At 36.7% G+C, this 14,932-nt stretch overlaps 1 protein-coding gene across 3 annotated transcripts in view; it reads left to right on the forward strand.

The window, feature by feature from the left end:
- LOC133516871 (uncharacterized) overlaps window positions 1-14,932 on the forward strand; it is a 56,617-nt gene that overhangs the window by 13,011 nt on the left and 28,674 nt on the right. For all 3 annotated transcript variants that reach the window (XM_061849884.1, XM_061849886.1, XM_061849885.1), the window contains exon 2: window positions 11,810-11,929. In XM_061849884.1, the coding sequence (XP_061705868.1) occupies window positions 11,866-11,929 (64 nt within the window). In that variant the 5' untranslated portion in view covers window positions 11,810-11,865. The remainder of the gene's footprint in view (window positions 1-11,809; window positions 11,930-14,932) is intronic.

Here is a 14,932-nt window from a genome sequence, read left to right on the forward strand (position 1 = left end):
AGCGTGATGTCATTTTGCTGACAAAATTTTCTTAGGTGTCTATATAAGAAAGAACATCGATAAAAGATCTATATGAATACGTTGAAAGTTATTTGCAGGTATATTTTAAAGTGTTGTTACTTAAATTTATTTTGCACAAAGCCTGTTAAAATTAAATTATTAACGGGCATAGAGGCGTGTACAAGAGTTGCTCATTATGTTTGTGTACCGTACCCCTCGCCTCGTTTCGTCACGCTCGCTGCGCACTGTCATTCGTCATATGCAAGCGTTGGAGAGTTGATTTTCCATTCTCATGCCTAAATTTTAAGGATTGTTTGGCACCATACGTATACGTATTGCATATATACATATTGACTTAATTGTAATTGTAGGTGTAAAAAACTACTTTAGAGCTACGAGTCGCCCAAAGCTATAAATCTATAGTTCAGTCAGTTAACTGTGCGTTGACATGCGAATAGAGCTGATATTTATGAGGTAGATTATGCTGACTTAATACACGCGTGCAGTGGCGGATTTACCCTAAGGCCCAGTGGGCCCGGGCCTAGGGCGGCCAGATATTAGGGGCGGCAGTCTACATGGCGAGTGCTGAGAAAGGGGCGGCTAGTACTTACTACGGGGCCTGGGGCCTAGGCCGGCCAACACTGCAAATCCGCCACTGTATACGTATACCTAATAAGAATTGTTGTTTGCGACTGTAGAACAGTCGCAAACAACAATTCTTATTAGGTATAAAGATCTCCTTACTTTTCTCCTTGCACCATTTCTATGTCTCTGTTTAGTTTAGCCTGACATGGTTGACTGAGAATGCCATTTAGTCATTAAGTCCGCCATTTGTTCATTATTTTTGTATTTTGTGCAATAACGAGTAAATAAATAAATAATAGTAGGTATGCGTATACTAAAACCTAATGAGTAGACCCTACGGAGTTGTGGGTTATTCGGTGAATGAGCGTTAAGAAAATGGTCATCTTCTGAGTATTGATTGGTAGGTAGAGCATTGACTGAGTTATTAACCAATCATTTTAACACGGGCAAAAACTAAACAATCGACTGATACCTTAGATAGCTATTGCGTCATTCTTCATAACACACATAAAAACAAACTAAGCATAACTACTTACTTACTTGATTGCGTCAAGTGCAAGGCCAGTTAGTTTCAAATTAAAATACATATATCAAACCTAATAGACACCTAATTAACTACTTATACACCCATAATCCCATAATAATCAAAGTCATAAATTACAGATGAACATCATTTGCAAATAATTAGGTAAGTACGAGTATAGTAACTTACTAGAATTCTAACATGCATATCTAAGTAGGTAAGGTATGTACTATGTACCTGGTGTATAGCATTATGTTAAAGGTGGCAACCATTGCTATCCTTATCGATCGGTAAACCTGCGCAAAGGCGCCTATCTGCATTTATATTCCGCATGCACAGAACGAGTATTTAAGTAGTTTTTCTTGCTCTACCTTATATATAGATAGAAGCGTAAAAGTAGATCATGTCATGAGAAATATCGATTGTATACTGCTATTTATAGTCGAAACGAAGTAACAGAAACAGCACACATTTGTCACTACATTTTTCGTAAATACATTTAACATGATGGGGTGATGACGATGATGATTAATAAAAACTATCCTGTCTTTCCTCGGGCCTCAATCTATGTCAATTTAATCTTATTTTTAATACCACGTCAGTGGAAAACAAGCATACGGCCCGCCTGATGGTAAGCAGTCACGGTAGAAAACTGTAAATCGGTTTAGCGGTTTAAGCGTGACGAGGTAACATATAGACATACAGAGTTACTTTCCCATTTATAATATTAGTAGGGAATTAGGGATTGACGGCCTGACGTGACGTGACGGGAATATTTTAGGTAAATAATGTGCTACAGTTTGTACTTTGTAGTGCATCTTATCGATCCAGTCGTTCAATTCTATCAATAGATGTTGCACTTTCTCATAGTTGTTACGAAGTTGGCCGACGTGGCCATCAGCTCGGATTCTATTAATGTGAAAGTCACGGGTCGTCCCTAAATGTTTATGTTTACTCGAACGTAACCCAGATACAGTGGGCGATACCCTTTATAAAAAGACCAGCCGTTAGCGACGTAAATGTTGAACATTCTGTACCTAACTATAATTATAGTGGGACTGACCCCAAATATTCGAGTTTTAGAGTAGGCACGGCATAATTCCTACTTATTGTGTGAGTCGCGCATTAGTCTCATGTCTATGATTAGCTGAGATCGTTTCTTATGAAGTGAGATATACTTAGGTTGCGTTTGCTGGGTATCAAGAGGTAGGATATAAGATAATATAGACAAGATAAGATTTATTGTTTGACTGTGTACAAAGATGTTGACAATAATACAATTAAGAACTAACAGTTTATCCATCACGGACGTACAGTATAATTATGACTTTAACTAAATAACAAAATGAATACATCCATATACTATTATAATAATCGTCAAACTCTTTCATGCTGTAGAAAACTCCACTAATAAATCATTTTTCAAGTGGTTGTAACTTGTTTACTTTCGACAGATTTTATTTCAACAGGCAACTTGTTAAAAACTTTTATTGCTGCAATATTGGCATTTTTATCCATTAGTTTATTATTGACCTTTGGAATACGATAGTTGTATTTATATATATTGCATTCCCAAAAGTTAATTGTGGTTGATTGTGGAAAATGTCGGTTGTTAAAACCTACTTAGTCCTTTTTTAGGGTCCGTAGCCAAATGGCAAAAAACGGAACCCTACCCTCTGTCTGTCCGATTATGTCATAGCCACTTTTTTCCGAAACTAAGAACTATACTGTTCAAACTTGGTAAGTAGATGTATTCTATGAACCGCATTAAGATTTTCACACGAAAATAGAAAAAAAAAACAATAAATTTTGGGGGTTCCCCATACTTAAAACTGAAACTCGAAAATTTTTTTTTCATCAAACCCATACGTGTGGGGTATCTATGGATAGGTCTTCAAAAATGATATTGAGGTTTCTAATATATTTTTTTTCTAAACTGTATACTTTGCGCGAGAGACATTTCCAAAGTGGTAAAATGTGTCCCCCCCCTGTAACTACTAAAATAACAGAACTACTAAAAACGAAATAAAAATATATGATATAAATGACCATGCAAACTTCCACCGAAAATTGGTTTGAACGAGATATAGTAAGTAGTTTTTTTTTTAATACGTCATAAATGGTACGGAACCCTTCATGGGCGAGTCCGACTCGCACTTGGCCGCTTTTATTAAAACCAATAACACACGTAAATAATAACAAACTTAGAATAAACATATTTAACATGGGTGACCTAGCCCAATATATTTATATTAAGCTAGATCACCCAGGTCAGTGGAAGGGTTCCCATAAGGCTGGCTGCATTCCCCCTTTGGATCGCTATGCCGATCCGTTGGGCGAGGAAGGAGCCAGTCCTACGGTCTCCCGTGACATCAATGTTTTTTTTTAAAGTTGCCAAATTTATTTATGAGCGCTTAGGCACCACGGTCAGAGTTTCAACGGCAAAAGCCACAAATATATGCCGGTCAGAGAGAGCTATATATTTGCGGCATTTTGCAGCCTCGGCAGCTACGGCCGCCCCGCCCGCTCTCAATGATGTTGAGCCGAGGTGAGACGGTGCCGGGGTGTCCACACACGTTTAACTTAGTCCTAGACTTCCTAGAGTAAACTCTGCGTTTGTCGTAAATGAAATAATAGACTGTTCTTTACTCTTTTTTCGTTCTTTCTCACGGATAAACCACAGTAGAGCAACGCAGGGTGCCGCAGGGCAGCATATTAGGGTATATTCTTGCTCTATATAAATGATCTTCCTTCCTTGCCTTTTGTTTTCATTATAAATATATTTGAGTTTTAAAATGTTAACTTATTTTTTATTTACCTTGTGACGGATGTCTTGGCGCTTTACAAATTGAATCTCACGGAAATTATAATCGATTGGCATCTTCCAAAAAAAAAAACACGCACATAGCTAGCAAAGTGTTCAAAACGACAGTATTTTACGCGGACTTAACATATTTAATGATGGTCTCTTAAATTTGCGTGACAAAATTAACCGTCAATTATTTTGCCCTTGAGGCCACTGGCTACAATTACTTAAATGAATTAAGTACCTATTCATATTTCTTGGGAAAATATTATATAGATAGATACAGTAAAAAAAAAGTAGCGGATCAGACTACGCGTCCAAATTGATCGACCATTCGCTAACCACTTAGAAAAAAAGAGATATGACTCTACATATAGGTACAGGCCGCGTAGCCAACATGCAAATCGCTTACGCTCCGTAGCGATCGAAACGCAACTGTCACTGTCGCACTAATGTGGAAGAGTGATAGAGAGACGAAACGTTTTGTTGTCGTAGCGATACCGATTGTCACCTTGGCTGCCGGCCTAGATATTTTTGAACGCGAACTGTACATAGGTATTTATCTATAATTGGAGAAGATTTCCAAGGTGTCAGATACTATTGATGCTGGCTGTCTTAACGAGCATCCGAACTAATGCCCAAGGGAGCCTTCCTGCTCGATAGATGGCTACTATGGTGAGGTTAAAAGGTTCACTATGTTTAACTGTAAAGTGAAAAGACCGTTAGGGATCGAAATACCCGTAATTCTAAATATGATGGCAAGTGGACATGTTTACCCGTAAACTCAATAAAAACTGACAGTATAATTTATTTTATTTGATGAACCCAATTAAGAGGATAGTGGACGATCGCTTCTCCATTCGAAAGTATACACACTTACCTACAAATTAAATATGTAGCTTATTGTCCATCAATCTTTGGATGATATGATATCACATTCCATAGCAAATACGAAGGATTTCGTTTCCTTATATTCTATGTAACAGTAGGTATACGGATGGAATTAGATATTTAGAGCAATATCCACATGCGGCTCAATATAAGACTAATAAACTATATTATTTTGCCAAAAGCTGGACTTTATGTTTGTAACTTTCTATGGGATAATGTATTCCTGGTACCCCGCGATACAGGCAAAGCCTAATAGTGCGGAGACCCTGCTACATTCTGTATCTTGAATTTCTGGAAATAAAGATTTATTTTATTTTATAATACCTAATGATTCTCCGAAAAATAATTCGCAGATTATCGATTCGCAGACAACGATTCGCCGAAGATCGTTTCGCAGAGTGATTCATTTGTATGTAACTTTACTAACTTTTGGTCGACTAACGTTACGCAGACTCTTGGTTTGCATACAGTTCAGTTTGCTTCTGTGTAAATTAGCAGAAATATTATTGGACGGTTTTCATTTGGCAGAGTAGTCTTTTCGTTTAAGGAATGTTTAGTCGAATAACGTTAACGAAGACTTCAAAAAGGATGCATAAAATATTATCCTTTTTTAAGTATATGTATGCGTTAAACACATTTTAGGTTCGAATCAATTATTAACTTAAATATGAACAAAAGCATAGGTATTGTACAAACAGCAACACTCTTAACTGTCCGCCGGTGGATCTTATGCCTTTTGTAATAAGGTTCACCGATGGACAGTTAAAAGTGTGGGCTATCGTACCTATGCAATATAGGTTTTTAATATCTGGGAGACCGAGCCTTACTCGGAAAATATATAAAACTCAAAAATGCGTGTTTTCCCGGAGATACGACCTAGCTAGATTGATTTTTCGCCCCTCGAAAGCCCCCATACAGCAAATTTCATCGAAATCGTTACAGTCGATCCGAGATCCCCGAAATGTTTTTTTTTTTTTTTTTTTTTTTTTTTCATTTATTTTTCAAAGGCACATATACATAATCAATTTTAAAGTTACTCGCCAAACTGCTTATGCGGTTTGTTGGCGAGACAGCGCTCATTTTTTACATTTTTATGCACCTAAAAAGGTACCGTACTTAACCCCTTACCGCATATGCAACCTATATACTCGTATATGGCTGATATAATCTTCTACTCTATTGACAGCTATTTGAGTTCAAATTTAAAACTATATTTTTTTATGACACGTTAAGGGATTAAGTTGCTATCATTCTATGCTTACATGCCCTAAATTATACAAGTACATAATTTTACAAGAAGATAGACTATGCAAAAACAACAAGTCTAATAATAATAATAATACACGGTAGCTGAGGTCAAGGTAAATTATCTAAAAGTATTTTTTTTAATTTGTTCTTTACTTCCATTATGCTATATTTATTTTCCTCTCTTAAACATTCTATATCATTATATATTTTTGGGACCAAAAATTTATCTGTTCTTCTACCATAATAGTTTTTGACAAAATGTTGTACATATTTCCTTATTCTAATATTCTTTGTTCTATATCTGCTTTTCTTAAACACTTTATATTTATTATTATAGTAATTATCTATAGCTATCAAATATTGTACTCTTTGAGTCACAGGTAGTATTTTATACATTTTATAAAGTTTTTCATAGACGCCTTTCAGATTATTTTTAGTTTTGCTGTCCAATAAGTATTTGAGTGATCGTATCTGTAGCTTTTTAATTTCCTCAATATACGTTTGGAAGGTTCTGCCATATACATTAAGTCCATAACATATCACTGATTCCGCTAGTGCATAATATACTACAAGCATAGTTTTTTTACTAATTAATTTATGTAAGTAGTACATTTTGCCCATTACTGAGCGTAATTTTGAACAAACCACATTGATGTGTGTTTTCCAATTAAAGTTGTGATCAATATGCATACCTAGATACTTATAAGTGTTTACGTATTCTAGCGGTTCACAGTTGCATTTGTTATCCTTTCGGTTGTGCAGGCAATCGTATCCGTGTCCTATCACACCTACCTCGTTATAATTGACCGACTTAGCTCTGCGGTTGTATGGGGAATATATGTGCATACTTTTCGTTTTTGATATGTTTATAATTATTCCATTATCGTGGGCCCATTTAGTAATCTCGTCAAAGTCGCTTTGAATACACCTGTGAGCTTCCGATATATCTGCATGCGAATATAGTAGGCACATATCGTCCGCATACATGTATACCTTGCATTTCTTTATAACGTTTACAACGCTGTTGACCAGCATCACGTAGCCGACAGGGCCATACACCGAGCCGGTCGGCACCCCGAGCGTGACGTCACACTCCGCGCCCGTGGTGCCGGCGATGCTCGTGCGTATGGTCCTGCCCGCCAGGTAGCTGCGGAACCAGTCATTGACGGGGCCGTCAATGCCACATTCTCGCATCGCCTGCAGAAGCACTTCATGGTCCAGGGTATCAAATGCCTTTTTGTAGTCAATAAAAAGCGCAAGTACCTGTTTACCTTCGTTTAGGCGGCTATTGATTTCATCTGAAAATTGTGCCAGAGCCGACCCCGTACTTCTACCTTTCCTGAACCCGTGCTGCGAGTCCGTGAGTATGTTATGTTTCTCCAGAAAACCTGATACTTGTCCGACAACCACCTTCTCGACAATTTTATTAATTACTGACAGGATTGCGATAGGCCTGTAGTTTGTATAATCCAAATGATTTCCATTTTTATAAATTGGTCTTATATAAGATTTTTTCAGGTTTTCTGGATAAACGCTTTTTATCACACACAAATTGATGAATTTAGCCAGAATGGGACACAATTGCTTCCTAATGTATTTAATATCTTTTATTCTTATTTTGTCAATGCCAGGTGCCTTTTTTGAGTTTAAATTACTAATAATCTTTTCAACATCAATTGCAGACACTTTTTTATATCTAAAAGACAAATCAATTTTATTAACATAAGAGTCACGAACCAAGAATTTAACATCACATGTATGTTTAATACATAAAATTTCCTTAGTAAAAGTTTCAGAAAATCTGGTACAAATATTATGTACATTATCTGATTTTCCTAAGTATCGGAGAACTACCTCATCCACATTTAATTTTATTCGCCCTAACCAGCTGTTAATTGTATTCCAAATTTTTTTATAATCATTTTGGCATTCTTTTATTTCTTGTCTACGGTACTTATTTCTAGCAATATTTATTAGTTTATTTACCTTATTTCTGTATTTTGTGTATTCTAATCGTTTGTTCATATTATTTGGCGAGGCTTTCCACACACGAAATAACTCGTCCCTTTTAACTATCATAACATACAACGTTTTATTTATCCATGGCTGAGTGATCCTACCTCGTTTAACACTTTTTGTAACTGTACATTCGCGATAAATTAATTCAAAAACATGACATAATTTGTTATATAACGATAAAGGACAATCTACGAGAAGTAATTGCGACCAGTCGTAATTATCTAATTTTACTTCAACTTGTTTATCATCTAACACAGAACGTGTACTTGTTTGCAATGAACCTTTGCAATTTTTACGGTCGAAGTCCAAACTTATGCCCACTATATGGTGATCCGATATACCGCACTCAATAACACTTGCAGCTGTCAGCGCATCTTGCACGTGTTGCCGTCTTGCTCGCACCCACACATGGTCTATGCACGATGTCTCCAGGCGCCCGTTCACAATAGCCTCCCGCGTTATCTCTGTGCTAGGTGTGCCGCATTGTAAGCCGTATCCACACAAGGTGTTTTTGTAACTAATGGTAGTTGCATTCATATTATTTTTAGATAAGTCTATGTTCATATCCCCGATAATTATTAAGTCTTCGCAAGTTCGCATACGTTGAATAAATAGTTCCAAATGTCTTATAAATAAAATCTTATTCTTTTGTGGTGGTCTGTAAACCGATAATAAATTGATCTTTCTCTGGTCTAGGCATATAATTCCATGTAATACTTCCATACCGAGGTAATTAACATCTTCCATAGTAAAATTAACTTGACTTTTCACATAAATTAATAAACCTCCTCCTCTGGTACTTTCCCTGGTCTTTGAGTAGGTACTGTATCCGTTTACGTTGTAGCATGATACTTCATCCTCCTTTATGTTCACTTCCGAAAGAACAATGACATCTATTTGACTTTTACTTTGGTTAATTAAAACTAGTAGTTGATTGAAGTGTTTACGCAGCGACCTTATATTTAAATGCAATATGTTAAATTTATTTGTTTTGTTACTAATTGATGTACTCCATATGCCTATGTTTTTATACCGTGAGTATTCCACTTCCGCAGAAATATCCGAAAACACGTTGAATTCTGATAATGAAAGAAATCGTGTAGTGTATTCACACAGCTAATTGCTTAATGACTATGCTACTATGTTATCTATATCTTTTTCACACCTTATTTTGAAGATTTTTGCTTCGTTATCTTTTCTGGCTAGTATATTGGAATTTTGTATCCATATATATCTGCATATATCTTTTAACTGTGTTTTAGCTGACCAAAACAGCTGTCGTTTGAACTTTGGGAGGTCCTCATTAATGTAGACAGGCTTATCACTTCCGTTACCATAAACAGTGTTGTTAGTGACCCGAGTCTTTCTAGCTAGGAGCCAGTTCTCCCGCGAGGTCCTGCACTTGAGCCTGACTACAATCGGCTGCGGCTTGGCGTCGCCCGCCTTTTCTCGTCCAACCCTCTTTGCGCATTTTATGTCCTGGGGATCTAAATTGAGTTTTTTGGCTATTTCCTTTGCTATTTCCATTGTATTTTCTCCCTGCTTCTTCTCCAACCCCACTATTTCCACGTTTTTTTCTTTCTTCTCCTGCTCTAAGTCTATAATTCTTTCTTCCAGCGCCTTATTGCACTTTTCCAGATAACTATTTTTCTGATCCAGCGCTTTCATTTTTTTCTCTGCAGTTTCTTTAAACTCAATCAATGTCTGATACTGAGCTGAATAAAATTCCACTGTTTCTTTTAATTCATCCAGCTTTTTTTCTATATTATGTACGACATCCAGCTTGCTATTCACTTCCTTGAGCACGGATTCTAATGAAAATTCACCCGGTTTGAAATCTATCTTGGCCTTGCCCCCATCTTGCTTTGATCCCGCTGGGCTGCCAGATTCTTTTCGAAGACAATCCTCACACATCTCCTTTTTCGCACAGCTTTTATGAAGAATAGCATCACAGGACACCGATTTGCAATTAACTGTATCCTCCTTTGATATAGACACAAAAAGTTTGCACTTTTTGCACCGCACCATTGTACTTGATTATCTCGTAAATTAAGATAGCAAAAATAAAACTACACTATACGTTCACTCGCAGAGCGCGCGCGCGGGGAACTTCTGTATAAGTATGTATAAGTATATATACGAGAATTTCTTGTTTCAAGGTATAAGATTTTATGGTCCAACCAGTGAAAATAAGTATATAATTAAATGTATCAAAACCATGTTTATCCGACTCAAGCTAAAAGTTTTTGTGTAGGTTAGTCATGTACTAGTCTAGCCATAAATAAGAGGGAAGTTTTGCTAATCAATATTAATGCCAAATGATTATTCGACCTACTGTGTTTCGACCAATAGTTAATATCGACCAATAGTGAGAGTCAGTAAATGATTATTCTACGAAAAGTAAATATGCGTATCAATGTTTTGCGTATTGACTATTCGTGCAAACGAATATTATGCGTAATGACATTCTGCCAATCGTTACTCGGCCAAAGAACCCGTCGGCGAATCGTCGGCGAATCGTCGGCGAATCGAAAATCGGCATATTTTTTGTCGGAAAATCAATAGAGGACCGACTAATAGTTATAGTAAGCCTGTTATTTGGTAGTGAAATAGCACGTGGGCGGATCATGTAAATAAAGAAACGTGTCCGAGATATAGCGTGGTTATGAAGTAACGTGACATAATGTCAAGTGAGTCAGGCGCATATAATGTATAGGTATGTAAGTGAGACATTGAGTGCTTCCCGCCCGCCATGCAAATTATTTACCACCGATATTGTGGTGTTTCTGTACTCATTTTGACAATCTGTTTACAATCATTGATATTGGATATCACTGTTCAATTCTGGCCAAATTGCGTTACAAAAATATCAACATTATAATTGCGTCTATTACGGCATAGAGAAATAAGTAGGTAAGCTGAGAGTGCTCACTCCTTTAATCAGTTTCCTTAACTTAATAAATAAGTAGAATGGGAGGTATGGTAAAACGTATCTTGTATGGTAACTTGACGAATAAGTTTTCGTAACTATACCCGGCTAATATACAGTAATATATACTTTTTCGTTAGGAGCGAAATTCATTATTTGTATGGGAGATCGCACTGCACACGTACATTTTTCAAATTTGCTGACAGTTTTACTGAGAAAGCTGGCTTGCCACACTATACCTAGATTTATTCTATCTAGTACCTAGATTTATTATTCAATAAGGCTATTAGTTTACTTTATCAAATTAAATTACCTATTACACAGCAGTTATGAAATCAGCTTTACGTAAATACACAATAGATAGGTACACGACAAAACATCTTTATGCGCTCTCTAAGGTTTTTAAATCAGCAAATACTTATATCTTCATCACATTAATTATAATTAAAATGTGATACCACACTATATGGCCCGCTTATTAACTGTAGGTGAAAAATTGTTTTAGAGTTAAGAGATATGTCACTCTACGCTAAGGCTGCGTTTCGACCAAAGATGTGCGAGGATGCATAGTGAGGGATGTGTTTGATAAGAATTCATAGAATGACTTTATTTGTTTTCCTCTCTCAGCGTGCAGTAATACTATTGCTTCTTGAAAGCACATCCCTCGCTACGCATTCTCGCACATCTCTGGTCGAAACGCAGCCTAAAATTGAATCACTCACCCACCCATCATTTTACTACCCACTTTCATTTCCATTGAAGACCAGTTGAAGAGACGCTTTGGTTGACGCGCCTTTTCCGGTTTCAGACGCAAGATGTTAGCGGGAAGTCGCCTGGCCTGACGCGCGTTAGAAATCTGCCAACATGAAGCAACTCGACAACAAGAACCTTAACACGTTAAAATGCGTGCTCTTCTGTTTTCTAGCAGGTAACACGACTTTGAATTGTATACTCGTATTGGTCATCGGATACATACTTAATTACCTATAGTCCATTTTTCTTCGCATTAGAAAGGTCAGCGTTTTTGACGTGTATTTTTATTGAAAAACACTTTTGTAAAATAAGTCACGGCAAATATGTAACAATTATAAATCATTATACTATTATTTACATTATTTTGCTTTCATACGAGTATGTAATAGTTACTGATTTAAAAAAATCGTTTTTCATTAATAAAGACATGTCAAGATTGTTTACATTTTTTCTAATGCTAAAAAAAAACGAACTATAAGTAACTCGGGCAAAGGCTTCTGGTGAACAGAGGGCTGGCCATCACTATTTATTTTTTCTCCGTTGTAGGTTCACTAAAAGATTGTATTAGTAGAGCAAGGAAAGAAACTTGGTAAATTGTACAACAAGAGCATAAAATAACCTATTTTATCCGAGGCACTTATCCGTCCCGAGCAAAGGGTCGATATATTATAGATCGGGTATAAAATGGTTATTTATGCTAGAGTTATATACATTTACTTCAATTGCGAGGAATTTTCATACCATATTTTTTTAAATATTTAAATGTATTTTAGAGTATTTAAATTCGGAACTAAATATAATATATTGATTATGTAGTATTTGGCCTCTCATCAAGTCATCACCCTAGTCACCCTACCCGGTGGGTGTATGGTCGGTTTTGTACTATATTTTCTACGTCAATGGATAATGAGTATGGCTGATTTTACCTTATGAGCAATAAATAGCTAGAGCATAAGAAGCAATTTTATGCAGCCCACACATGAAATGAAGAGGAACTTTACTAGCATGAGGGGTTAAAATATATGAATTCTGTTGGTTATCCCCAAAGGGAAATGCTTATGATGTGTGACAAAGGAATACTAGATAACTAACCGTAGAGCGAACACCTTTTTGTACAGGCCTGAACCCACACCTTTCGTGTACAGTCGCCATCAAATATATCGGAGCGGACAAGAGGTGCTCAAAAATATCTGACCATACGCACTGACTCTGTTGTACTAAGTGCCTCGCAAAGAAATATATAATAAATTAAAGATCATTTTTACCCGCGAACAAAAAAGATCACGTGCCGTTAAATGGACCATGACTCCATTAGGTTTTTATAGATCCTCAACCACTATAAATAGCTGTACAGTCATCCTTGGCCTAGGTACACTCATTCATGCAACTGGCGATATTGAATTAAAAAAGGCATCAGTCATAGCAATATCAACTATGTATTATGTTCCATTATAATTCAATTTATATTATTATTTTCACAACGCGCATAATGACGAATAATCTTTTCTCTATTGTATATTGCAATAGTTCCAATTATGACAGTGCAACTTAACTATACTAATTATTATTTAATATCTATATTTAGCCCTGCTGAGGATATTATTAATTGTAGTTCTAATTAAGGGTATGCCTGTGAATTATGCCGTCTTAAATCCAACAACAACAGTCAAACAAAACAACAGTCGCAGAAGTTTAATGTTTGAAATAATGGTCGTAGAAGAGCCTTAGTAGATGATAATATATTTATCAATTTCCTTTTTATTATTCAACGGCATACATAGACATAAACATAAAAAAAAGAAAAAATATTATCTAAAAACTTAAGTACTAAAACAATTTATATACTAAGATGCGTCGACTGTCATATAAATAGCGTGGTAGCAAGTCAAGTTCACCAATGCTCACTAAGTTAATAATTGTCAACAGGCGGACAATGGGCATGGCGAAAGTTTAAGGGTTCTTTATTTACACAATTGATACACCTAGGGTTTGCAAGTCGAATTCGCAATGTATGTAATTATCAGGATCCGGATCCGCTGATCTTCCCATACATTTCAGATCCGTCGTGCAAGCCCATACAACCCTAAAAACATCTGCAACTCGACGTTATTAAGTAAATTAATTGACACTATTTACATCTTACTGGTAAAATTTTGGGTATACCATATTACACGCAGAGCGATAAATCATTTAACACCATACTTTAATTGCTTTGAGCCACCTTCAAGCACACTTGACAGTCGAATTCCTATCCCGAATCCACGATAAAAAGTGGTCGAGCGATTGACGAGACAGACTTGCACCGCAATAAAACAACTCAAATAGAAACGTAGTGCGATTCCATTCAAGTCCCATACTTATACTGCCTTTTTTCTTTCGGCTGCAGCATAATGCCGCAGCACTCGCAAGTTTCCATCTAAGGAGCGCGGAGCTCCAAGAACCGAATGATTTAGGGACCATTCACCTCGACCTGTATTGCACCGTTTTATGTCACGATATCTGTTATTTATTTTCTTAACCTGTAGGGCTAAGATGGTCGGCTCTTTATCATTTGTCACCATGCCTGTCACGTTCTAACAAGTATGTAAGAGCGAAAGTGACAGGCATAGTGACAAGTGATAAAAATGGAACCGTGATACCGCCGCTGCGCATAAAAGCGCACCTATAGGGTTGCCATAATTTTTCGGAACGGGTACGGGACAATGGGGTAGTATAGCGTTACGGGGGCGGTGGGACGGTACGGTGCAAATACATACTCTCATAGCGTAAACTCACATAAGTGTTATAACAATGTGGTTAAACAGGGATGATTGTGACAATTTGTATACGTATTCTACAGTGGTATTGATTTACGGGACAATATTAGGACGGGTTACAATACGGGAGGCGACACTTAAATACGGTGACAGTCCCGTATATACGTGACGTATGGCAACCCTACGAGGTTCAAGGCATTAACTTACTTACTATTTTATGTTTCTTAATCACAGTCAGATGTATATATTTATCATTTATTTATTTAAAATTTGGTTCTGGCAACAAGGCCCATATTATATTACAAATACCTACTTTATAGACTAATATATTAGGCGTCATATTTAGGCGACAAAACGGCTCCATTGAATCGGCTGCTCTTGGGTCGAATTCGGCAGTTTGCCCCGAAACGGAACCTCCGAAA

The sequence above is a fragment of the Cydia pomonella genome, chromosome 4 (assembly GCF_033807575.1).
Source record: "Cydia pomonella isolate Wapato2018A chromosome 4, ilCydPomo1, whole genome shotgun sequence".
In the NCBI taxonomy this organism is placed as follows: domain Eukaryota; kingdom Metazoa; phylum Arthropoda; class Insecta; order Lepidoptera; family Tortricidae; genus Cydia; species Cydia pomonella.